The sequence below is a fragment of the Mustela erminea genome, chromosome 18 (genome assembly GCF_009829155.1).
Source record: "Mustela erminea isolate mMusErm1 chromosome 18, mMusErm1.Pri, whole genome shotgun sequence".
Taxonomy (NCBI): Eukaryota; Metazoa; Chordata; class Mammalia; order Carnivora; family Mustelidae; genus Mustela; species Mustela erminea.
In genome coordinates, this window is record NC_045631.1 from 58,752,362 (window position 1) to 58,778,452 (window position 26,091).

The 26,091-nt window shown below is 61.3% G+C and overlaps 2 protein-coding genes across 5 annotated transcripts in view; both read right to left on the reverse strand.

Moving 5' to 3' along the window:
• The window catches only part of TIMP2 (TIMP metallopeptidase inhibitor 2), a 44,182-nt gene that overhangs the window by 9,628 nt on the left and 8,463 nt on the right, over positions 1–26,091 (reverse strand). The window contains exons 2-3 of the mRNA XM_032320085.1: positions 2,903–3,003; positions 781–889 (exon numbers count right to left, since the gene is read on the reverse strand). Coding sequence (XP_032175976.1) covers positions 781–889; positions 2,903–3,003 — 210 coding nt within the window. The remainder of the gene's footprint in view (positions 1–780; positions 890–2,902; positions 3,004–26,091) is intronic.
• CEP295NL (CEP295 N-terminal like) lies at positions 13,323–25,961 on the reverse strand. Of its 4 annotated transcripts, none has more exons than XM_032320083.1 (3): positions 23,193–25,961; positions 22,148–22,286; positions 13,323–15,299 (listed from the first exon to the last, which is right to left on the reverse strand). In XM_032320083.1, exon 3 carries the CDS (start codon positions 15,130–15,132, stop codon positions 13,483–13,485), a length of 1,650 nt encoding a protein of 549 aa, XP_032175974.1. In that variant the 5' UTR covers positions 15,133–15,299; positions 22,148–22,286; positions 23,193–25,961; the 3' UTR covers positions 13,323–13,482. The 4 variants fall into 4 exon arrangements, with proteins under 4 accessions (XP_032175974.1, XP_032175972.1, XP_032175973.1 ...); XM_032320081.1 differs by having other exon boundaries at positions 23,164–25,961; XM_032320082.1 differs by having other exon boundaries at positions 22,768–25,961.

The following is a 26,091-nucleotide window of genomic DNA, read 5'->3' on the forward strand; positions in this document are numbered from 1 at the left end:
GGAAGCAGGCTCCCTGCCGAGCAGAGAGCCCAATGCGGACCTTGATCCCAGGACCCTGGGATCATGACCTGAGCCGAAGGCAGAGGCTTAACCCACTGAGCCACGCAGGCGCTCCATTTTTAAAGACAGAGAGAGAGAGAGCACAAGTAGGCAGAGCAGCAGGCAGAGGGAGAGGGAGAAGCAGGCTCTCTGCTAAGCAGGGAGCCAGAAGTAGGTTTTATTCTAGGACCCCGCTTAGCCGACTAAGCCACCCAGCACCCCTGTGTGTTGATTTTTTAAATATTCTCAGTGGATGGGGGGAAAGTACAAATCATCCAAACAGAAGAAACCCCCCAAGTCACAGAGACTCGGATTCAGAATGTATTTTTATGATTAACCTCGGACTGTATAACAAAATATAATGACAGATGCGAGGCGCTGCCCCTCCACACCCCCATCTCCACACACGCTGTAAGCCGGAGCCTGCTTCTCTAGGGAGCAGCTCCACATCTGGCTCAGGCCTCCCTTTCAGGAGTAAAACACGAAAATTCTCACCACTTGATGTCCACCTGACCGCCTGTCTCCCGTGGATACTGGTTTACTGTGTTTCCCCATCAAGTCACACGAGTTCCACTGTGGTGGGGGCCCGGGCAGGCGAGAACACACCAGGACGTCTCGGATGGGAAGAAGCAGGGGAGCCTGGAGACTTCCCAACAGCCTTACGGGCTCAGGGCTCCCCCCGCGCCACAGCCTTGGAGGCCAGTCCCCACGAACGTGCCCCATGCCTAGCCACACACCCACCTGCAATAAGATACTCCTTCTTCCCTCCGACGTCCAGCGAGACCCCACACACGGCGGAGGAAGGGGCCGTGTAGATGAACTCGATGTCCTTGTCGGGGCCTTTGAACATCTGCAAGGGCCAAGATGAGATGTGAGCGGAGATGGCCGGAACCCCGAACGCGCCGACCTGCCCCCGTGGGACCCCCGGCGTGGGGAAGGGGTACAGAAGGAATGCAGGAGCTGGACGAGAAGGCAGCCATTCCCACTGCAGAGTGATGCTCTGGAGACGCTTGTCACGTAGTGTGGCAGCTGTCACCAGGCTGGGCACAGCAGGGTCCCCTGGAGGATCCCATCTCCGACAACACACGGGCTCTCCCTACCCCCGGCGAGGTCGAAGGTGTACGTCCAGGTGACTCTGACCCATCGTGGGGGACCACCGCTTCTGTGGAATCCCACAACTCTGACCGAGCATCGGCTACCTGACGGGAGAGGCACCCTCGCCTCCATGGCCTTGGACAGGACTCCGCGGGCCAACGGGGCCTGATGTCCCAGCTGCTGATCTACTGGGGACAAGCCTGCTGCCCGGAGGTGGGTGCACTGTTCCAAGAGCCTGGCAGGCAGTGAGACCGCCACAGCCAGGGGTTCCTGCTGCCCCACCGGGTGGGGACAGTGACAGGCGGGGGATGTGAGTGTGCACGGAGGCTGGCCCTCCGTCCCGGCCATGGGGGCGCCGGGGGTGTGAGGCAGTGGATAAGGGAAAGCACACACATGCTCCGGGACCGCACAACAGAGGACGCAGGGCACATGTGCCCTAGGGCTTCGCTCGTCCGCTGGAACCTTGCCGTGCCTAAGCCAAGGTCACTAGCGTGGGCTTTGGAGGGGAGGGGGTTGTTCCGATAAGCAGACCCCAACGCAACGGGGTCATCTCAATGGCACAATAAACCAGCCTTGCAAGAGCTCAGTCCACCCCGCCCCAGGAAAGGGGAGGCCGATGATGACGACAACGGGCTCTGCTAAAGGACATCTCCCGCCGAGGGCCAGAATGCTTCTCGGGGGCTAACACCTGCCTTTTCAGGACGCCTCGATGAGGTCACAAGAACAGAGATGTTCTCTCTCCCTTTCACAGAGACTCAGGCCCCGAGAGAGCAGGTCACCCCTCGAACGGCACGGATGCAACGAGTCAGTGTCTCGTTGACCTGATAACATTCAGTGCCCGTGGATGCTTCTTTTTGTGACGAAATGAAAAACAGACAGCGACAACTCCCGCGGACAGCGCTGGCTCTCCAGTCAGAACCTAGGACGTCCCTCTCTGCCGCAGACCAAGTTCGTGACCATCCTGAGAAAACGGACCCCGCCGGCTGCCCCTCAGTGGGCGGCCTCCGCGCCTCCTGTCCCTCTCTCGCCCGGTGGACCCCCCCCCCCCCGCCGGCCAGGCTGTGGTCTCCAGGTCTTCCCCCACATCCTCTTTCGAGAAGCCGGCCCCCACCACACCTGCCCACGGGACTCCTCCCTCTCAGGATCTGAAGCTGACCACGCAAGACTCGAGCCTCCAGCACTGTCTGGGGGCGTGAGGGGTCCCAGACGCAGTGGCCAAGCTCTCTTGCCTTCGCGAACCTCGCGCTATGGACGGGCACCTGTGGAACGTTCCACAGCAGCTCTGGACAGTTCTGCAAGGACGCTGAGCCTCGGGGCGCCTGGCTGGCTCAGTGGGTTAAACCTCTGCTTTCGGCTCAGGTCAAGGTCCCAGGATCCTGGGATCGAGCCCCGCATCGGGCTCTCTGCTCAGTGGGGAGCCTGCTTCCTCCTCTCTCTCTGCCTGCCTCTCTGCCTACTTGTGATCTCTGTCTGTCAAATAAATAAATAAAATCTTAAAAAAAAAAAAGGACGCTGAGCCTTTGCCACACGCTTACTGTCTACCAAAGTGAAGAGAACGCATTTCTGACACAGCCCAGTCAAAACGCGCATCCACAGGGCTCTGCAGGCGTTTACAGATTAAGGAAAATCCAAGTGACTTGCATCTGCCCCGGAGAAGACAGGACACCTCCCCAGGGTCTCCCACCTCCAGGGGACGCCCCCCCACCCCAGCTCCCGACGCTCTCACAGCTCTGCCCAGCAGGACAACCCCGCGACAGCCCCCCCTTACCTTGATCTGCTTGATCTCATACTGAATCCGTTTGATGGGGTTACCGTAGATGTCATTCCCAGAATCCACCTCCTTTGCACTGACCGCTTTCGCCCTGATCACTGCAAGACAAAGACACAGAGGTCAGTAGGGCCCCCGCAGCGCCGTCCTGGGACCGAGGAGGGGCGGGAGGAGCAAGCGAGTCGCCCCCCGACACGCGCCGAGCAGGGAGGGGCAAGGGGTGATGCTCTGAGACCCCTCCGGTCCCAGGATTCTTCGACAAGGACGCTGTCGGGGGCAGCAGGAGCCTGGTCTCCTGGGGCTAGCCGGCTTCCTGAGGCGGTCGCTGATAAAACCCTTCCTTAATGCCAGGCTCGCGGGCTTAGGGGCTTTTTAAAATTCTCTCCGGTGTGTATTCCTGGGCGGCTGGGGAAGCAGATAAGCGAATTAACTGGGCAGCGATCGTCACCCTGCAATGGAGGCTGGCGAGATCCCGCCGCCGCCCAGCCTCCAGCCACTGCCGGCTTCACACAGGCTTTTCCAGGCTGTGCGCGGAGGCCCCATCGCATCTGGGTTTGGGGGTCTTACATCTGAAGGTTCTGGCCTGCTACGCCTAATCTGTCCTAAAAGTGACCCTGAAGAACGTCCTGTGGGTGATTCTTTATAACAACACCACCACATCCTACCAAGGGCACGACAGAGGAAGGGTCAGAGCGCTCTGGCTGTCCCGTCCTGCAAAGGAAACATTCCCAGGCCCCACCGGCAGACCCACGGGGCAGGTGCCAGGGAGGGAGGCCAAATGGAAAGAAAATGATCCCAGACCATGACACAAGATGCAGGACGGGGAAGACGTCCGGCTGGGAAGGTTCTGGAATGCTGGCCAGAGCCTGAGGCTGCTCGGGGGCCATGCACCACAGGGCGTCCTCCCAGCAATTAGGCCAGGACGCGGCCCCAGCCTGCACCCTGCCGCAGCCAGGGTCGGCTGCTCACGTGTCCCTGGGGCCGAGCCCTCCCTTGTTTCATCTGGAGGCTTATCGGCTGGTGACACTGCCTGCTTTAATGGCTTTAAAAGCTTTGCCCTCCACAGCTCAGCTGTGCAGCGTCACTTGGGAGAGAGTTAGGTTAATGTGGACAAAAGCAGAGCAGAGCAGTGAGAAAGAGACAGAGCCAGGCACAGAGGTGCCTCCTCCCCAGGCAGGCATCTCGCATCTTGGTAACCCCCTGGCCGGGGCTGTCTTGCCCACGGAGCAGGGAAGCCCAGGCACGTGCATCCCGTCTGTGCCCCTCCCTTGAGGCCCGGCCTGTCACCGGAGGTCAGCCCACGCCAACCCCCTCCGGCCCCACCCAGGCCCAAACCCCGTTCTTATGTCTTCTGTTGGAGCTGAGTCACGAAGCGCAGGTTCCGGTTTCTCAGGCTAAGCCAGGCCCCAACCTGCAAAGCCACATCGAGGAACTGCCATCCAGGCGGCCACGTTCAACAGAAGGCCCTGCCCTGGGGAGTGGGTCAGCCTGTGTCCAGTGGCTCCTCCTTCTCCACCCCCAGTGCCAACAGGCTTTTTACAGCTGCGTCCCTCCAGGCTCAAACATCTTCCTCAGCTGCCCACTGCCCTCATCTAAAGCAGGACACCCTCCGCAACCTGATGCCAGCCAGCAGGTCTCTCCGTGACCCCAGCTGCTCCTGTCCTAGCTGTTCTGCCTGTCCATAAGGGTCCCTTGAGCCCCAAAACGCCGAGGGGTGTCCCCACCTCTGGACAGACCAGTCTCTTCTGCCCTGAAGACCATCTAGCCCTCGCTGCCAGGAGAACTTCTATGCATCCTTCAAAACCCAGATAAAATCACCCTTTCTCACCTTGCTCTGGGAGATCCTGTCCTCCTGCAGCCCTTGGTACGTTCCACATCTCTCCTCCACCCCGCTGTGAACGCCTGCACCCCTGTGGGCTCAGGGGGCTTCTACCGGGCAGAGGCTACGTTCTCCCCATAGTCGGGGCCCACTAGATCCTTACCAGATGGAACCGGGCTATCCCTGAGACATCCAGGCAGCCCAGGTGAGTCCGTCTGTGGTCTCTCTCCCTGCCTGCCTTACCCACACCGTAGTGCACTGCCACACAGGGAAACGTTGATGCAAATCATGAACCATTCCAGATTAAGGCCCCAGATCAACGCCCCAGGTGTGTCTGGGCTGTCAGCGTTGTCCCTGGCTGGTGGTAGCAAATGAACCGGAACATCCACGCGAGACAGCGGTTCTGGGAGCAGCGCTGCTGCTGGGCTTTACTAGGACACCCCCAATTTGCCGCACCTTTCAAACGACTTTTCCGGGGTCCGCTACCCCACATGAATCCACGAATAACGGGTCCTGCATCAACTCCCCCGCGGCAATGAGAAAACCCCAGTGGGCAGGTTCCATCCCGTCCCCCGCGTTCAGGTCCAGGCATTTTCTCCTAGAAAAGCCCCTAAGGTCGCAGGCAGTCCGAATCCTTAGTCAACCGGGGCAGCACCGGGCGAGACCCTTCTCTCGGCCCCTGCCCGCCGTGCAGGGTCATGGACGCGCCCCCCCGGAGGCACAGGCGCTCACAGCAGACACCGAGGCACCGCCATCATCAGCCCCCTGTGCTACCCCGGGACTAGAGGACCCAGATCGTGGGACGCGCCGTGCCTGGCATGTTCTCCTACTCCTGCAGGTAGGAGGCTGGGGGGGCTGCACCGCGCCGGCCGCTCGGGTCCGGACGGCACCCCCTGGCCAGCACGAATCCCAGGCTCTAGGTCGGACACCGCTTCCTAACTTGCTGGCTTCGCTTTAGGGCGACAGATGACACGCTTTCCTTTTTTAAATGATCGGAAAGAAGGAACTGGTTGAATCCGGGATCCAGGGCAGACTCGCGGGTCGAGGCCAGCTTGTGAACCGGCTCCCAGGCTGCCTTGCAGGGATGTGGGGGTGGGGGCCAGGAGGAACCGCAGCGGGGCTGGCCCACGCAAATAAGAACTCAGGATTCCTCGGGGTCTTTGAATGCGGCGCTGGAAGCTCCTCTCCACTTTGCGAAATGGGAGATAACGTGAAGGAAAGAAAGAGAATCAAGAGGGGCAAAGAAAGACCAGCTCTGTGGCGATCTGAAAACATCAACACTGTCGGACGCGAAGGAGAGGGGCCAGGGGTACCCCTGTCCACGGATATGCCGCAGCCCCGCTCAGGGAAGCAGGTGCGGTGCAGGTTCAGCACTCTGGGCGGGGAAGGGTACAGGCAAAGGTTTAGCAAATGAATTCATCAAAGCCGGAGGATCCCACCGGCAAGCTGAAGGCAGGAGACCTGGGGGAAACAGGCAGAGGGACCCCACAGGGACGGAGGGCTGGGGCCGCCGCATGGGGGACCCCAGCCAGCTCTGGCTGTGGACATTCTGATCCTCAGCCTTCTGCCCCCGGCATGAGGCCAGAGTGGGGATTTCTTAGCCGCCAGACTCAGAGCTCGGGGTTGAGTTGCCTTTCAGGTAAAATCCTAAAAGCGTGGGCCTCCTTCTGCCCATGGGAGAAAGGGATAAGGCCAGGGAGGGTCTTTCGTGACAGTGATGGCCTTCAAGGAGCATCCAACCCAGATAAGAAGTCAGACCCGCCGACGGCGGAGAGAGAAGCCACTTCCAACCCAAGCAGTGGGCAGGGAGGAGGCAGAGAGCTCTCCAGAAAGGCATTTCCAACACCCGAGGGGACAGGCATCCCAGAGCTCTGGGATGGAGGCCACTCTAAGTCAAGGATGGGCCCGTCTCGGCCCCAGACCACTTAAAGGCCAGGACTGGGGAAAAGCAAAGAGACGCCAAGAGTCTGAGAGGAAATTAAAATCCAGACAAGGACACACGTTTGCCGAACACCTACTATGTGCTGGGCCAGGTGCCTGGCCCCGGGTGGGCAACCAGCCCGCAAGCTGTCCACTGCCTAGCAGTGAGCGGCTCTGCTCCATGGGCCTGCTCCTGGCTGTAGGAAACAAGAGGCAGTGGCGGGAACAAGAGGCTTTATAAAGATCCCTGTTTTAACTGCTTTGTGCTAAAAAATGATGGCTTCTCCCTGAGCTGCTCCGATTTTGTTTTTTTTCTTCCCCTTCTGCCGTTAACACAACATCTGGGTTTGAGATCAAGGGTGATACACTGGCTGATGAATTCACCGCCAGATGTTGGCTACTGGAATGCACAACCGTCGACTTAATTCAAAGCACACGCAACCGCAGAGCCCCTGCCCCCAGCCCTTGGGCCGCGGACATCACATGATGTCACTTCCCCCGTTAGCAGCTGCAAAACAATCCCTAGTCCACCCAGCCAGATTTGGGATGGAAAAGAGCTGGGTGGGTGGAGAGTCAAGGTCCGGGACGAGGATCCAAAGAACACAGGCTACGTTCAGACTATGAGAAAGGACACCCGGGAAGGCCCGGGAGGCCAGACTGTCCCTCTTGCTGCCTAGGGCGGGGGTGGGGTGAGAAGAGCCGGAGCTTTCGGGAAACCTAGGGTGTCCTCAGCACACCACGTGGCCTGGGCCGGCCCGGGGCAGGGGCGGTGGGGGGGGGCCCACGCTTGACCAGCCTGGGCAGAGATTCAAATCACCCCCCCTCCCCCCGCTCACTCACAGCTGGCACCCCACCGACACCTTCTGCGTCCGTGGACATTCCTGGGGAAGCAACGGAGAAGGACGAGGCGTCCCCATAACCTGTGGGCAGCCAGACTGTGAAAAAGAACCTTCTCTAACGAGTTCATTGACTTCACACCCACTGAGTCGTTTTCACTATCTTGCCGCGAGCCTGGCAGCTCTCCCACGGGAGAGCTACGTACATAACTATCTCCTAATGGGACACTTCCCCCAAGGGGCCACTCTGCTGGGCAGCCGCGCCCAATTCCAGAGCCAGGTCAAGCTGTGGCTGTTCAAACATGACTTTTAGACCTTCATGGGCTTGTCTGGATGCACTCAGCTCATGCTAAGTTCCCAGGCCCCGGTGCTGGCCAACGCCAAGCTTCTGGCTTCGGGAAAAATCATGCCCTCGCCCAGAGGAGATGTGGGAATCTCTGGGGTTCGGAGAAAACATTCGTCTCTAAATCGAAGGTCAGAATCCCTCCCCAGATCATCGGAGTCTCACCAGCGTCCTGACTCAGAGCGGCAGGGCTAGCTCACCGTCAGTGGAGGCCACGTCCCTCTCAGCCCAGCCCGCAGCCCGCAGCAGCCGGCGGGAACCCGGCAGGGTCGACAGGGAGACCGCTGCCCACGGGGATGGCACTGCTCTGCTCTTCTGTCCTCGCCCCGGCCCTGGGGTCCCTCCGCTGGGGGCCCGTTCCCCGTGCCACTCGTGTAGGGGGAGGGAGAGATGGGGCCCAGCACATCGGCCAAAGACCCTCCTGTCCTGTCCCCAGTCGGGAGGGGGTCACCCTGCACAGTGACAGGAATGCAGCTGAGCCAAGCCCACCGCGGGCGCCGGGGTCTGAGGGCCATCAGGGGGTGAGTGTGCAGAAGGGCACGTGTTAGGTGGAAACGGGGCCACTGCGCTGCCCGGGCTGCAAACACCTTCCGTGGGTCCCTCGGTCCCCCTGTCTTCCTGCTGGCCTCTTCAGAGGAAGCCCAGACGCCCCTTCCTCCAGGGGTCTCCACTCTGCTGGGGGGCTGGGGGACAGCTGTACGTTCCCTGCTTTTGTCCACACTCTCCAGAGAACAGGGTGCTCCGGGTCTGGACATGACACCCTCCCAATCACAGAGCTGCCGCCGTCCCCGTAACGCCGTAAGCATCCGGCAGCTGGCATATGGGATGGGACTCTTGTCCCTTTTGGGCAGACAGGGGACGCTGCACGGCTGGTTGACCCGGCTGAGGTCCCTGGGAGTTTTGATGAGCTGTCCAAAGCCCGGCTGAGGGCAGCGCAGGGGCGCCCCCATCCCACCCAAACGCTAGCCCTCGGGGCCAGACTTGGGAAAGCGAGGTGGTGCCCCACAGCCCCGTCCACACCCATACACGCCCCGCAGTAACAGCGGCAGCTTTGCCCTGTAAGAGCTAGAAGGAATCGAGCACGTTTTCAGCGCCCTGCCCCGCACCGCTGTGGGGTCCCTAACTGCTTCGGGGGGCACCGTAAGGGCGGTTTTGAACCTCTCCAATGGGACTGCATCTGCTTCGCAGGCAGGGTGGGCGACCTCCCGCGCTGGAGGGCAGGGAACGGGGCACACAGGGATTGAGAAAGACAAGCGAGCTCACGTGGACGGCGGGCCCACTCAGACCCTCTGGGTCTCAGGGCCACGCCCCTCCCCACAGAACCGCACGTGGAAACGGGGTGCGGTCCAACAGCCTGGGAGATGTCCCAAGGAATGCGTGGCGTCAGCACTGGCTCGGCACCCAGACGTCCACGGGAGCGTCCGGCCCCACCTGCCCCCCGGCCTCGCTGTCTGGCCACACCCCACCTTTGCAGGTGCCCCTCGGTGGTGGTGGTGGTGGGGACTTTCCCGGGACACCCGGCTCTGCCTTCCCTGGTGTCAGGGCCTGGTGCTCTAAGTCAGCAGTGGGGTCGACTTCCACCAATTCACTTCTTCTAGGGAACTGAGAAAAAGGTGGGGTGAGGCACCATTTCATAACTGAAATCTTCCTGTGGTGGCAGGAGGCAACCAGGGGCTCCCTCCGCCTGAGCCGCAGCCCCGACAGACCCGGTGCCACCTTCGGGTCCCTGAAAGCCTCCTCACCCCGGGGAGCCGACCGACGTCCCCAGCTCTGGGGCAGGGCTGCGCCAGTCCAGGCCGAGGGCAAGGTTGGCCGGCGTGACTCGGGCCGCGGCGGGGATGCCTGCGCTCACCCGCCCCTCGGAGCACGTGTGTCTGTGGGGGCCGAGGGTGGGGCGGGGAGGGTGACTGGACAGCAGAGCGCAGTGTGGCCCCAGCCCTGGGCCTTCCGAGATTCTAGCACATTCCCATGAGCTGCTGTCCACTGGACGCCCCGTCTCCATGGAGACCAGCGTTCCCACCTCCACTTCCTGTCCGCCGGCTCAGGCCCCCCGGGGAGCACGAGGGAACCATCCCTAAGAGCTCCTCGGCTGTGCAGAGAGAAGCTGGGGGGGGGGGTCGCTGTTCAGCCGCCTGCCCCCGCCCGGGACCCCGGCGGGCCCCCGACTCACGCCCCGCCACTCTTCCTCTCCCTGGGAGCCCAACAGGATCTCATGCCAGAGGCCTCGGTCGCGGTTCCCGAAGCCTTGGGCGCAGGCCCTTCCCATTCACGTGCTGCTGAATCACTTGAAAAAAATGCACCCCGATCCTGGGAGGATTTGCTGAGAACAGTGCGGCTTTGTGGAAGGAAGTGCTGCTCTGCACTTTCCCCGCCAAGACCCCGAGGAGCGGCCAAGCTCGGCCCTGCAAAGCCGCAGGCCCGGAGCCCGCAGCGGGGGCAGCAGCTGGACGGCGCAGGGCGGGGGGCAGAGGGGCCATCCGGCCACCCCGCTGCGATCCTCGCCTGCCCACCGGCTGGCAGAGGGGCATGGAGAGGCCGGCCGGGCTTGCCCCCACACTGCCTCTAACAGGCCGGGGCCCCGGGGGAAGTCTGTGCCCCTCTCCGGGCTGCCCCACAGGACGCGGTGAGAGCGGGAGGGCCCGGACTGGGCAGCCACCCTCCCCCTCGTGTAGGACGGAGACCTGCAGTCTTGCGGGCTGACCCCAAGCCGTGGCCACTCAGGCACAGACGGGGATGTAAAGGCGGGGATCCCAGGGCCCACGCTCCGGCTTCCCGCGCGGGGAGCACCTGGGAGGCCCCTGTGCCCGCCCCTCCTCCTACACCCTAGCCGAGCAAGCAAGGCTGCCCCCCGACCGCCCCGGAGCTGGCAGGGTAGAGAGGCGTGCTCAACCCCGCACTCCCTCCCCAGCCTGCAGCCCGGCCGGGGCTGTTCCAGCAACTGTAGAGGCGTCCACGCGTCCACATCAACCCCCCCATCGTGCCACAGAGGGAGGAGGCGGGGGCGGGAGGCCGTCCACATGCCGGGGCCGTCCTCTGCTCACCAGAGAACCGCTGCAGGTCTGAGAGAGGGCCCTGTGCCCCAATTTTAAAAATCTTCATTTCCCCTTTATTTTACGTCTCTGAGGGTCTAGATATCATCATCACCCCATAACCACTCACCTGGCTGGGTGGCGGAGGAGAAAGGCATGAGGACCCTCGGACCGGACAGTAAATGTTCTCATAAATTCAGAATGACATGGAAACAGGGACGCTGCCCCTGAAAGTGTGAGCAGCAGCATGAAACCCACGGAAAGTTCTAGAAGATACAGTGTTCGCAGAGGCTGGACCCCCAGGGGAAGACGCAAGAAGTGGGCCAGGACGACAAAGGCGCACACAGTCATCAGGTCAGGAATCCTTGCTGCCACCTGGCCGTGCTCCATGGCAACCTGCCAGGAGCCCCCACTCGTCCAGGTGGCATCCCAGGGTCCCACGGCCTCTGGCACCGTCATCCAGGTGCGTCTGAGCGATCTGCAGGGAGCAAAGCAGCACCTGTGGTCCCCAGCCCCCTGCAGCCCCGGTGGGAAAGGGCAGGGTGTCTCATCCTGCAGCCGGGGGACAGGGTAGGCGTGACCACCGGGCACCGGTGACTCACCCTCTTCCTTGCCTCCCTGTCCATCTCCTATGTCTACTTTTAGCTCAAGTGTGGCCGAGAAGGGGCACTTCCTCGCCTAGGACACTCGGGCCACAAATACTACCTTGGGAAGTAGAAACAAAAATAATCCCCTGACAGGCAGTCTCGTCCATTCATCGGACCGCAGCCTCCAGGTGCTCAGGGATCCGGGCCCATCACACCCATGGCTTTAAACCTGGTGATCCCGCAGCGCCCTCTGGGACCAAGGTGACTCTTTAGCAGCAGGCGGGAGCCCCAGGTGACCCCGCAGCCTGCAACCACAGCCCATCCTCCCCCAGCTAATCCTCATCTGGCTTGGGAGTCTCAGAGCCCTCCTGGCCCCGGGGCTTCATGCTCACTCATGTTGGGCTCAGATCGGACGGTCAAGTTGGCTTTGCAGCCCCAGACCCGTGACATTCCAGCAGCAGAGGACAGAATGGAAACAGGCTGGGACCAAACAATTTTCTCTACCTAACATGGAAAAGCCAGATAAGACAACGGAGCTCAGGGAGATGCTTTCAATGAGATTAAGATCAAAAGATCACAAAAACTCCCTCACCCCGGCTACTGGGGATTTGAAAAATATCCCCAAAACTTATAGGGTGCCGTCCCCACCCTGTCTGAGTGGCCCGTGTGGGGGTTCCGTGAGCCTGATGCACTCCAGGGAAGCGCTTGGGTTTCTAACGGGCCTGGGTCACCCCACATCTCCCTGAGCAGCCCGCAGGGTGAAACAGACGGACGAACCCCAAGTCTGGCAGGCACGCAGCTGAGGAGGAGCGGACCAGGGAAGGAGCACACAGGCAGAAGCTGATTCTGAGAAAGTCTAGGTCCTGGGTTTGGGTGGCGGGCTCACGTCCATCATGCTATGCAGGAAGCATCCACTAAGGGACAGAACGCCGTTCATGGACCAGTGATAGAAATGCACCAGGACCGAAGACAGATGATCTTCTTCGGTGGTCCTGGGGAGGGAGGGAGGCAGCCATGTGCTCCCCGCGCCAGTCCAGGGGTCACCTAACTGCCGCTTGAGGTCTGCACCCAGTCACCTCCCCTTCCCATTTCTGTGAATAGAGTCTTACTGGGAACCTGGCCCTTCCCATCCACTTATGTGCTGTGTAGGGCTGCGCTCAAGGTGCTGGGGCAGGGATGCGTCGTGGCCCCAGAGACCGGTGGGCTGGCAAACCTAGAACGTTTATTATCTGGTTCTCTGCAGAAAACGTGTATCCGTCCCTATTCCTGTCTCTAAGTATCTGCCACTGGCAGAAGAACCCCATCCCGCCCAGGCAGGGTCCCCAGGGCTGCCGGGTCTGGGGTGCACCCATGTCCCAGGGGTGGGACATGACCAGCCAGCCAGGCGCCCCGCCCCTGCCTGCCCCAGGCCGAGGCAGCTGGCAGGCGGGTTGCTGCAGACCCCTCCCCTTTCTTCTCTGGGGCTCTGTCTTCTCTTTGTCCCCTTCCCCCTGCCTCTCCTCTGCCTGTCTCTCCCTGTCTCCCTTCCCAACAGTAAAGTGACAAGAATGTCGTAAGCCAAGTCCCATGAAATGAGGTTGGCTTTGGTGACTTGCAAGACGAGAGTCGTTAGCGCCATCTCCCCATGCGTGTCCCAGCCAACTGCCAAGCAACAAATGATGTATCTTTTGAAACTCTGCCCGCTTGACCTTGGACGCCCCTGAAGTCCAGCGCTTATCTGCTGAAAACGTCTGGATTCCTTCCCTCACCTGCATCCCTGGCTGAGCTCCCGGCCTGCGCCAGCGGCCTCAGCCCCCGGACCCACCTCCGCGCCCCGCCTGACAGGTTCCCAGGGTCATGCCAGGGAGCCTTCCCGGATGGGACCTGGGTAGAAGGCCTTCGGGGGCGGGGGGGCGGCGGGGACAGGCAGCCCACTGGGAGGGGGCCCACGGGGTCTGAACGGGGAGGTGGACACACACACAGACTCTCCGGGCGAGGAGTACCATTTCCGGCATCACGCCCGTTATCAGTGATGTATTTTTATCATGGGTGGGACGCCCGCTCTTATCATATCCTCTGAAACTCTTGCAAGCGTTTCCTGGCTTCTGCGAGAAATTGCTTGTGCAACTTGTTTTGCTCTTCAATTTGCTGCTGAAGGTCATGGATCATCTGACTGTGCCTGTCATCATCGACGATGAAGCCGGAGGCCCAGGGGGAAGTGGTGTCACACGCCCCTTCCTCCTCGGGGTCTAGGGAGGAGTAAGACGTCAGGTGGGCCGGGCCTGCCCTTCTCTGTTCTCTCTGCCCTTCCAGCCCGGCCTGGGAGCGGGCTTCCCAGCTCAGCCCCGGGGGCCCCGTCCGGGGCACCGGCTCCGGCGGCCCATCTGGTCTCCGCCACAAGGCCACGAGGCTGGCTCCGTCTGCCTGTTCTTGCAGGAACCGGCACCGGGGGCCCTCCGCCAGCGGGTCGGGTCTGGCCAGTGCCTCCCTGGAGCCCAGGCCACCCAGGAGCCGGTTCTCTGCACCGATAAACACCCCCGCCTTGGGAGACAACGGTTCACTCATGGTCTTAGACGGGAACGTGGTCGGCCTGAGATATTTCTGGTTCTTGAGGTTGCTCAAGAACTCCTCCAAGCTGGTTCGGGACTCAGGGGCCTTTGCCTGCGCTGGCCCCGTGGGCTCCGCGCCGGGCTCCACGTCCGCTTCTGGGCCCACCGCTGGCTGGTGGCGCTGGGACTCCCCCGTCGGTTCTTGCACGTCGCGGGGGCTGAGCTCGTCCCTGGCGCTCTGATCCGCCGCGGGCCCCAGGGCAAGGTGCAAGGTCAAGTGCTTCTTCAGCTCCCTGTTGGTGTTGAACAGCTCCTGGAAGGCTAACTCCAGCTCCCTCTGCCACCTGCTCTTGTCCCCGCGTCTGCAGAGACACGCCTGGGGCGCAGCACCCCCTCCGTGGGTCCAGCAGATGGGCCACGGCTGTTCTGGGTCCTCTGTGTTTCCCTCGGGGCTCTGATCCAGAGAGCTATGTGCGCGGCCCTGACCCGGAGGAGTTGCCCCCTTCCCCGGCCGCCGCCTCCTGTCCCGGGCTCCTCCTTTCTCCCTTCTCTGCGGATGCCCGAGCGCCCCGGGGACAGCCAAGAACTCTTCTCTGTCTACCCCTCTGCTCCCCCAGGGGTCAGCGGGACGGTGGCCACCGCGGGCCTTCATCAAAGGCGGTCGCTTGCTCTTACTCTGCTCGCGGGGGCAGAGGGGGCGACGGGTGAGGCCTGCGCCTCTGGGAGCCCCCAGCTTCTCGGGGCCCGCGGCTCTCCTCTGGGCCTGGGTGAGCCGGGCCTGCTGTCCAGCCAGCCCTTCTCTGTGACTCTTCTCTTCTCGGATGGCTGCTCTGTGCTTTTCCCGGGCCCTGGGCGGCCGGGCTGTTCCTCGCTGGGCCGGCCCCTTCGAGTCAGGCCGGTGCTCCCTGGCCTCTCCTCCCCCAGCACCTAACCGATGGGCTAAATACAGGTGCTCCAGGCCCCGGACGTGCTGGGGCTGGCCGGGGGCCTCCAGCTCCTCGGCCAGGCGTGGGGGCTGTGGGCTCTTCGGCTGAGGGAGGTCTTGTCTCTGCAGGGCCAGGGGTCCCTTCTCGCGGACCTGCAGCAACCTGTGCTTCTGCTGTAAGCGCGGGGCCTGCTGTTTGGGGCTGGGACTCAGCCCGGCGGCTCTGTCTGCATTTCTTTTCATGTTGGTGACCTGTGCGGACACGGCTTCAGAGCGACGGTGGCGGGAGCCAAGAGCGGGAATCAAGGCGCGAGGGGCCGGAGAGCCACAGTTGCCACGGCCGGCCCACGCGAAGCCCGCACGACCACGACACACTCTGCCGCCCGGAGCGTTCTGAGAAGAGCGAGCCCCTGGAGACAAGGCACACGCAGCTCTGAATGCAGGACGAGAGCTAGAACGCATCCCTCCCGGTCATTTAGGCCAAGACCCACCCTCAAGGGCATGGGCTCAGGTCCCCATCTGTCTGGCACACCTTTAACAGGACCCTGGGGGGCAGGTGTTTTCAGCGGGGTGTGGTTTTGCTCTCCAGGGGACATCGGCCACGTCTGGGGACATTTTTTCTTGTCAGAACTTGGGGGAGGAGATGTACCTGGCGTATGCAGGCCAGGGACGCTGCTAGACAACCTGTGCTGCCTGGGACGGTCCCCACAGTGGACAGTGGCTCAGCCCCCCTGGTCAGCAGTGCCAAGGCTGAGACCCCCACCTGATCTCCCACCTTAGGAGGGGTGCTGGGACACTGGTGGGGGTAGGAGGGTGCAAGTGGGCTCTGCAGGGGGGCTGCTCACACACGGGAGGAGGAAAAGGTGGAGGAGGAGCCTCTAGGTTAGGGTGTGAGTGCGTGCACGTTTGTGCATGTGCGTGTGTGTGCCTGTGTGTGCCAGTGCGTGTGTGCGGGTATGGATTAGTGTGCGTGCGTGCACGTGTGTACATGCACAGGTGCGGGTGGGTGCACACATGAGGGTTGTGGGGGGTGTGCAAGTGTGCACGTGTGTCCGTGTGCGTGCATGTGTGCATGTCCGTGTGGTACTAGAATCCACTGCAAACCCATCAGGGAGGCTTAAGCTTCTTTTCTCAGAATCCAGAGCTCTTCTTCTGTGGGGTTATCGGAGGGGGACACTTTGGCATCAGGAAGGGACCCGTGCCCCGCAGGCCCTCTTAGACCAGGAAGGGCATTTACACCAACAAAGCGTGGACTCACACCTGTGGCCACCTGCTGATGTCAAGACTAGCCGGACCGATGGGCTAAAGGAGCCCCTTCCTGGGCAGGGGCAGGCCGTGCCGAGGGCCCCTCCTCCACCTCTCCCTGCTTCCACATTAGTGTCTGTGCATCCAGGCTGAGCCAGGCCGGCCCAGAGGCACGGCAGGAGTCGGAAGACGACCCCGCGTCCGCAGAACACAGAACAGTTACAGCTATGTGCTCATCCTCCGTGCGATAACCCCGTGGGGTAAGGAGCCACCAGCACCCCTGGTTCACAGATGGGGAAACTGAGGCAGGGCCCGCTTAAGAAACTTCACCGGATCACACAGCTGGCAAGTGGCAGAGACGGGTCTGTGTAGCTCTCGAGAACCCCGGTGCCTTTGACCAACCGAGGCCACTCACACGGCCACCAGCTTTCGATAAATCTGATCCGGTTAGACCCTCAGAACAGCGGTGAGCGCTCCACGCAGCTACTCTGCCAACCGGCGCGATGAGCCGGGGTTGGAGGGAGCCAGGGCGCCGTCCGTGAGTGCCCGGGATTCGGCAGAGGAGCCCCCGGAACTCGAAGGGAAAAGGAACAGTTTGGGTGTTTTCGTGACAGATCGTAGCCCCATGCAAAATCACACCACGTATGGAAACGAATTCAAAACGGAGCACGGACCTTAATGCAAGGTCTTAAGCTATCGCTTCAGCGCGAGACACACGTGTGCCTTCACGACCTTGGGTCCGGCAAGGACTCCTCGGGTACGACCCCCAAAGCACAAGGAACAGAAGAAATCGAGAGGATGAGGGATCGAAACTAAACATGTTTGCAGGCCGAGGGACGTCATTCATAAGCGAGAACAAAAGGCACAGGCTGGCAGGAAGGACCCGAGAATCACACGCGCAACAGAAGGCTTGAATCCAGACTCTGAAAACCACTTGAGATGCAGTAAGACAATCCGATCTTCAAACGGGCCAAAAAAAAAAAAAAGGCGAAACAGACACTCGATTAAAGAGAAGGCACACGGCTCATGAAGCGTGAGGCTCCAGCATCGCCCGTCAGCGGGAGGGGGGAGCACGCGGAAGCCGCGGGGGACCATTCGCGCCCACCGGGACGGCGATGTCGAGACAGACGGACCCTAACAAGTGCTGGTGAGGACTTCGAGCCGCCGGCTTCCTCCCAAGCCGCTGGCGGAATGCAAAACGGTGCAGCTGTTTTGGAAAAGTTTGGGCGATTCTGAAAAGGTAAACGCAGATTTGCCGTATGTCCCAGCAACCGCACGCCCGAGGGTGCGCCCCCAGAGAAAGGCAAGTGCGGGCCCAGAGCAAAGCCGTGGGAGCACAGGGGGACTGGCCGACCTTCCCGGCTCACGGGGAAGATAGGAGTTTGGGTCCGAGTCGCAGATGTGCCTGGGCTCTTTCCGCCCTGCGAACGGCCACTGTGGGGTCTGGACAGGAGGGGAGAGCAGGGACTGTCCCCTGTCCACTCTGGAAGACCCCTGGAGCAAGGGAAAGCGCACCCCCGGGTCCAGCGGTGCCCTGGCTCAACCTTCTGTTAACCGGCGATGGTTAGTAACGCCCGGACATGCCTTCCCGCTCCCGCTCGGTCACCCTGACCCAGACCCCCGGAGAGGCCCCCCCACCAATACCACGGAGTTGGCTTTCCGCGAGACAGGCAAATGCATGGAAACAGAAAACGTCTGGACAGACTTCTTGAGGACAAAGTGCGGAAATTACAGTCAGCTCCCAGTTCAGGAACTGAAAACCCCGTGACGCCCAGCAGACGCCAGCTTGCCCTCCGCCCACGCCCCCAGCTCCTCCAAGCTGCCACCCTCCAGCCCGGCCCCGCGGGCGAACGTGAGGCCGGAGTGTTCTGAGTGTCCTGGGGTTCTCCCTCTGGTCTCGTACTCCTGCTCCCCCCGAGCCGGACGGCTGCCTGCCCCAGGCCGGCTGCCTTCAACCCCTCGGGGAAACCGCAGCCCCCACCCCGACACAAGCCCCACTCAGAGCAGCAGACGGACGGCGCGGTGGACACCGTCTGGCCTCCCGTGCCGAGCAGACACTGGGCCCATTCTCTCACACCCCGTGGCCCCAGTGCGGTGGCCACCCCCGGCCAGTCGCTCCAGTCGCCCTCCAGCAGAGACGGGCCCCTGCCAGGCCGCGGGGGAGACCTGCTTGTGGGCGGCCGGCCGGCGCCAGGCCCAGAGCAGACTCCAGGGCCCCTCACGCCCATGAGCAGCGATGCCGACTGTGCCACGATCAGAGGCCTGGGGGGGACATAGACCCGGGGCTCCAAAGTCAGACAGGACAGACTCCACCACAGGGTCTCCAGTCCCGTGGCTCCCTCTCGCATACGAGAGGCACAAGGCGGCCCACACAGGGCTACGGAGGGGTGACACGGGCGAAGCCATGCATGTGCCCAGGACCCGCCCGCTGCCTGTCCTCACGGTGGCCTCAGAACCTGCAGGGGGCCCGACCTGCACGCGGTGGACGGTCACGTGGCTGATCCGTGGCAGTTGGCTGGGACAAACCCCGCAGCCCTCCAAGTGCCGGCATCTGCTGCGATGACGCTATACGTGGTAATGGGGCCCCGGGCCCCCGGAACGATGCCTGTGGTCATCAGAATGACAGGACGTGGACAGCGCACCCCTCAGGGAACGTGGGGCGTCCATCTACCTCGCACAAACCTTCTTCTCGGCTGGAACCCACAACATGATCTGAGGGCTCATCTGGGCCCACAGGACTGCACGCGATTTCACAGACATTTAACTAAATGAGGTCACGTGTGTGAAGAAAACGGTCAAACGGAGTTTGATGTGTGGACAGGACACTGACCACCATGTAAACCTCCGTGGCACAGGCCATCGCTCTCGCCTGGTCTCACCACGACAGGGGAGCTCCAGCTCCTTCCCCACTTTCCGATGGGGAAACAGACTCAGAGAGGTTAAGCAATTTGCCTAAGGCCACACAGCTCAAAGCAGGACAGCAAGGGTTCAAGCCTGAGCAGGCTGACCCCCGATCTGAGTCGCAGGCCCCGCGGCGGAGGAAGCTCAGTGCTGGGAGCCAGGACTCTGTCCTGGGGTGAACCTACCACCTGCGCACTCACCATCGCGAGAGGCCTCTGTGCAACGGGCTGGGCCATAGTGTTTGCTGCGTGTTTTTACCGCGGTTCATCGAACGCATCACTCTCTCCTTTCCCATTCAGGTATCTTCCTTAAACACGGAAAGGCCAGATCCATCCCCGGGCCTCCCAAATCTTGCTCGGAGCTGGATTTTGATCCCACAGGTCTGGGGTGAGGCCGACATTCTGACTTGTGAGGTGCTCCCCGGGGATGCGATCCTCAGGCCCACGGACCATACTCTGAATAAGGCGGCCCTAGCAAACGGTGCTCCCTGGTACCAGTGTCTCGAGCGGCCTCCTCCCAGCCTCCTTCCCCACCTGCGCCCCTCCTACAAGACTCCTGACCAGCCTCTCTGCCTCCCCCTGCCCTGAGCCTTACTCCGACACCTCTACGCTCGGCTGTAGCCACCGCCCTAACTCAGCACGTGGTATCTTCACCCACACCAGCAGGTGTCCCAGCACTGTCCACAGGCCACCTGCAGCACGGTCCACTGAGCCGCCAGTTAAAATGCAGATTCCCAGGCCCTGCGTCGGCAGGGAGGGGCCCAGACCCCAGTCAGTTCACCATCTCCCCGGCAATTCCTAACAAGGTCCATGATCCCGGGGCTGTGGGCCTGAGGATGGGCCGGCAGCTCTTGACCCAGCTCCCCTCCCCAGCCGGGCTGATGCCCCTCCCCCCGCGACCCAGGTCCAGGGCCAGAAGGCTGCTCGTGTGGGTTTCTCTTCCTCACCCTACCCACGGTTCCCCACGCCTGGTCCAGTCTCTCCTTCCTCGAAGGACATCTCCCGGCCTCTGTAGCAACAACAGAAATGCTCCTGCCTTTCTCCAAAGGCCTACAGGCTCGGCGCCTAGGTGACACGTTTTAGCACTTCTTCTTTGAAACATATAAAAATAGACACAGAAAGGCCCCCATTAGCTGGCATGGCCAGAGAACATTTCCCTAGAACGAAAGCTTACGCTTTCATGTGCCAAGTTAATAATTTCTGTCTTCTGAGAGGCCACAGAACAGATCGAGTTCGACCTTTTCCGGCACACTGCAGATAAGCTTTTAGACTAAAACATAAGGAATCCCTTTAGGGCTTTTAAAATGCATAGAACCAAAAAAAAAGAACAAAGAAAAGAAAGAAAAAAATATATATGTAGGACACAGTGCCTCTACATGAAATGACCCCAGCATATAATCTGGGCTCTACAGGTCGACTCTTTATAGCTTCCTCTGTCCTCGGCTCTGGCTGTGAGGCACAGACAGACGGACAGCACCCTAGCCTCCTTTCCCCCAACAGCCTGGCACACACGCAGGGAGCTTGCTAAAACTGCGTCTAGAGCATCAACGGAGTCAGCGGCACGGGGCATGGATGGGCTCTTCTGTGAGTCAAGTACACGGGTGTGTGACTCCAACCTACCAAGTCTAACAGGGGACAGCCAGCCTCCAAGGACCCACAGGGACACAGAGAACCAGCTGTGGTGTTGGAAGGTGCTCCTCAAGCTCAAAAGATTTTTTAAAGATTTTATTGATTTATTTAGAGGGAGCAAGAGAGCAGGGGAGGGGCAGAGAAAGAGAGAGAGAGAATCCCAAGCAGACTCCACACTGAGTGCAGAGCCCAACAAGGGGCTTGATCTCACGACCCTGAGATCCCTATCTGAGCTGAAATCAAGAGTCAGATGCTTCAGGGAGGCAAAAACAGGTCAGGGGCCCCTCCGGCCCAGAAGATTTTTTTTTTTTAAAGATTTTATTTATTTATTTGATTAAGAGAAAGAGCACAAGTAGGCAGAGTGGCAGGCAGAGGGAGAGATAGAAGCAGGCTCCCTGCTGAGCAGAGCCTGATGCAGGGATGGGGCTTGATCCCAGGCCCTTGGGATCAGGACCTGAGCGGAAGGCAGACACTTAACTGATTGAGCCACCCAGGCACCCCTGCACAGAGGATTGTTAATGGGCTTGAATGCCTGGTCCAACATAACGAGGAACCAAGTACTAGGAAGACATTTATAACTCGCACATGGGCCCCCAATCTCACCGCACAAATGTAGAGTGGGGACAGGTTGGCAGAGACGCACGGCCAACAGAGGAGGTGTGATCTTTCCCTGTGAGGTTAGAGGGGTCTACCACAAGCGGGACAATGGTCCAGCCCAGTGATGCCCGGCTCGGATCCCAGCTGGGCATTCCAGGCCCTGGCGAGCCGAGCTGGAGGGCACATGGAAGACGCAGGCCGACACAGGAGAAACCCATCCTGCTCCCCTGCCACAGGCCGTCCTGATCAAGCGAGGCGGCCCGTGGGGCTCTGCAAACAGCCCGCGGCTTACAAGAAGGCTCGGTGAACGTCTGAGCACCACAGAGCTGTAAAGACGGGGATGCGGCGCCCCCAGGCACACAGCCGACAGACGTGGGTCTGAATAGCCATAAAGAGGTGTCTAGAGCTCACAACGTCTACTTCGCCAACGTCGGGGGACAGTTTCATGATCAAAGGCTAACTACTGAAATGCTCAGGAATTCACCTAAACAAGAAACAGACAGGGACAAATGTGCAACTTCACTAAATAAGGAGAAAATCTGAACAATGGAGGGACTGGACTTCGCAGAAAGAATTCAGAACAACTAGAGAGTGTTCAGTGAGGGGGGAAGAGGCTGCAGCCTGAGGTCAGGAGGAGAATGAAAAACCCGACCGAGGAAAAGTCCTAAGGAACCAAGAGGGTTTGCAGGGGAACTCGCAGGTGACAGAAAAGTCTAGAGCAGCACAGTGTGCTGGTGCAGAGTATGAACTGTGTGATCCGGTGCAAGCTTCCTAACTCGGGGGGCCTCAGTTTGCTCCTCTGTGAAATGGCCGTAATAAGGGCACTGATCGCCATTAGGAACACCCAAACGCTCAGTACACTGTTCGGGGAAGAGGATGGTACTTACTGTGCGTGTCTCCAGATGGCGGAGCTAGACCAAGAGCACATTACAGGGAGGCAGAAACCGGCCAGGTGGAAAGAAGCACTTTCTACAGGATTGTCTTGAAATCATTGGGCTGACTTGGTAGGTAGTGAGACACCCATCACTGAAGGCATCCAAGCCAAGCCCGGATAAAACAAACGTCAGAAACATTTTGAATTCCCATTTCTCTGAGTTCTAGCCTCTAAAAATACACTCGGTGACACAGTCTGTGTCACCCAGAGCCTCGAGGTTTGCCCACTTCCTGACTCTCAGCCAAGTCCCAGAGTAGTGGTTCCTAAAGCCAGCTGGGTTTTGGACCGCCTGTATCAAAATCCCTGGGGGCCCGGCGGGGGGGGGGGGCGGGGGAGTCACAGTAGGCAGGAATCCGGGCCAGGCCCCACAGCAGATTTTTGCACCGGAATCCTGCAGTGGGGGGCTTTAGATCTGTACGTTTAACTGTCAATCACCCTGACGGACAGCCTACCTGGGACGGTTCTAGAAGGCCAAGATGGCCGGGCAGCCCGGCCCTGAGGGAACAGCTCAGGCTCATCATGTCTCCATTATTGCCTTGGCCAGTTTTGGACTCAGAACAGGGCCAAACTCACAGTGGACCCGGCTGGTGGCTCACTCGATGTCCCTTGACAAGGCCAGTCATCGGGTTCCCCTCCCCCCTCGGACTCCAGGGACACAGTGCAGGTCAGGTGGTGGCCCTGACCAACAGCTGTTCCTGCTGCACGATAACCTCTCCCCACTCCCCCAAACCACCATGTTCCTCCCCAACCCCGTCCTGCCCCCCAACCCCCACCCAACTCTACAGGGAGAGTCCCACAGCACAGGACTTTCAAACTAGCCTTCTGGGCATGCGGCCTGGCCACCCTGACCAGTCCCACTTCCCAAGGCCCCAAACACGGGGCACACACAAGACCCGCCCCACCACAGATGAGGGGCGGGCACCGCGGGACTTTGGTCGGCCCACGCTGGGGTCTCCGGGACCCACTGACCAAAGCAGGCTGGAATCGCAGCTCCCCACCTCCACCAGCGGCCCGGCGTCTGCCCCAGCTGGTGAACCATGGCAGGCTGCTGCCACGGGAACCACAGAGCTGCTGGCCTGTGACATCAGAGCAGGGGTGAATTCAGGGACAGCAACAAGCCAGCCGGAGGGCAAGCGCCCGGCAGGACACCTGCTGTGGGTCTAGCAAACACAACGATTTGGCTCCAAATTGTAGGGGGACGGCTCGGACACAGGGGCATCTCGAAGGTCTGGCACGTGTGCCCTTTCGGTGTTAAGGAGGAGCTCTGGGCGAGAAGATCCTTTCCTCCCCAGCCTGGCAGCACGCACCAGTGCTCCCTGCGGGGCCCTTCCCAGCTGTCCCAGGATCCCCGCGCGATACCTGCCGCCCCTCCCCGCCGCAGGGAGGGCGTCCGCTTCCCCTCGGGTGCGGGACACCTGCTGCTCCAGGGGGTCACTGCCCTGCAGGACTCACCAGGGGGGGCAGGGAAGAAGGGCTCCCAGCCCGGGCCCCCTTGGGCCACCCACGCCCCCAAAGCAATCGGACATATCTGACCTCGTTGCTAGGGCTGGGGCACCCTCCACGAATCTCACCACCGATTCAGTTTGGGGAACAGGACTCTGGCCCTCAGAAGTCAAAGCAAGCGATCTCGGGGTCTGGTTTCTCGAGACAGTTATTAACGGGAACTTGGCTGAAGTGTGGGAGTCTCGGGGACAAAAGCCTTTGAGGCTGAAGGGCCCTGGAGGCCTTCTTCCCGCGGGGAGGGCTCAACCGCAGCCCACCCCCGCCACCCACTTTCATTGGGGTCCCTCTTCAGGGTCTGTAGATGGGGACTATCCCTCCGCAGCAAGCACCGTCAAGCCCTTGGGCTCTGCATGTGGCTGGTGTACCCACGCCCTTAAGGGACAAGATCAGGGCGGGGTGGGGTGGCGGACGGACATGGCCTCCACACGTTCCAGCTCAGAGGGCCTCTGCCGGCCTTCCCGAACGCTCCAGCACGGCCACCACGGCCATCCTCTCCGCGCTGCTTCCGGAGCGAGGACATCCCCCCTCACCCACCTAGCACTCCCTCAGCGCCCACCCCTCTCCCCCACCCTGGACCGTGCTCCACAGCTAGACCCTCACTTTGCTGAGCTGTAACTTTCCCAGGGACACGGATCACTCACGCTCACCGCGGGAACGTGAGAAAACGCACGCCCGGGAGAGGACGTCTGACTCCCCCTCCCCCCATCCGAACGCGTCCCGGTAAAAAAAAAACCCCCGAACACCATTTGGTCCCGCGGAGCGTCCAAAGCTGTGATTGATTTAACCGCTCCCCCACCCCCGCTGCCGCGCGTGTAGGTGTTTCCAACGTTTCCCGAAGACAAACAGGACGGAGAGGAGTATTCTCTCGTCTAAACGCTAGCATGTGTCCTCGATGGCTGCCTGGAAACAGAACCGCCTGCCTGATGGGGGGGGGGGCTTCGCTGAAAGCCCTCCAGCCCTCTCCAGGGCTCAGGCTGCGACAGCGCAACCCTCTCCTCAAGCCCTTCCAAGGACAGGCAGCCCCGGAGCCAGATGAACCAAGCCATGGGAAGTCCAGCGCTGTGACATCCCATCCCGCTACCAGACACTCGTGCCAGGACCGGGCTCCTTCGACTCCTGGCAGCAGCCCGCGGTGGCCTGACCTTGGGCGAGTCATCCAACCACTCCCCATCCACACGGGAGGGGACACGGGCCTCACCTGCCTTAAGGAGGCCTCCTCGCCAGTCAGGGGAGAGCTGGCGAGGGCTTCTGCGCTGGGAGGGCGGAGACAGGCCAGGTCTCGATCTAAGAGATGTCCGACGGGGGAGGATGGGTCTCCCGCCTTCAGTCCCCGCCTCCCAGGACGGCGCCGGCAGAACAAAGACCACCTCAGATTTGTTCTCCGTTCTGGAGCCACCTGGGCTGAAGGGACAGGATGTCGTGACCAAGAACCCGGGACGGGGGACACACATCCCAGCTCTGCGCTACGGCCGCTCCCTCCCGAAATGCCGGGCTGGTCCTTCTCTCCCAGACATCGAGGGATGAAAGGTTCAACGCTAGACGAGAGGCCCCAGGAGAGAACTGTGTGCCCACGTCCGACCAACAACCCTTTGCCCAAAAAGCAGGGTGCCTTGTGTGGGCCCCCCTCAGCCCCCACTGTCACAGAGTCAAATCACCCTCTTGAAATGGATTCTGTCCTCTGAACAGCACGGTCCCCCACGGACCCGAAGCCCACAGGTGGCCCGCGCCCTCTCTCCCCGACCCGTGATGGAAATGCCGTCTCCTGAAAGCTCCAGTGACCAGCTAGGGTTCCAGCAGGGACGCCCAGTGGGCTTGTGACCGCGGGCAAAGGCTTGGGTCATCTCCCCCGGTGTTGGAGCCGCTGCCGGTGAGGTCACCGTGAGCACAGGCCTCGCCGGGTACGTGCGAGCGCACGGGACACGCAGCCCAATGGGCCCGTCGCCCCACGGCTCTGCCTCCAACACATTCCTGGCTCTCTTCAGCCTCCTGCCCTTGTTTCCCACCCTCTCCGCGTCATGGGACCTCGGAGAGGACACGGTGGCCTGCGGAGGGTCAGCCGGGGTGACCAGGCACGGGGATGCGGCAGAGGCCGGGCCGCAGACCCCCGAGGATATCATTTCTCTCTGGTGCCGTGAGCCTGTGTGGTCGTGAGAAGTCCACGGCCCTCCTCCAACCCTGTGCCCTGAACTCCCCGCCGGCCGGGGGCAAGGAGGTGACAGGACAGGCAGGCTGGGCTCGTGCTGAGAGCTGGCCGCGAATCGGGGCGGGGGGAATCGGGGCGGGGGGCGTTACATTCCCGTGCCACCTGCGGCTTTCTTCTGACAGCGCTGCGGCGCGTGGGGCGCCACGCATCCCAGGCTGACGGCGGTGGGCACTCCCCGGCGTCTGCACTAG

What these genes read in the sequence shown, in the direction of transcription:
- CEP295NL (XM_032320083.1), bottom strand. Translation starts at nt 15,132, where the DNA reads ATGAAAAGAAATGCAGACAGAGCCGCCGGGCTGAGTCCCAGCCCCAAA.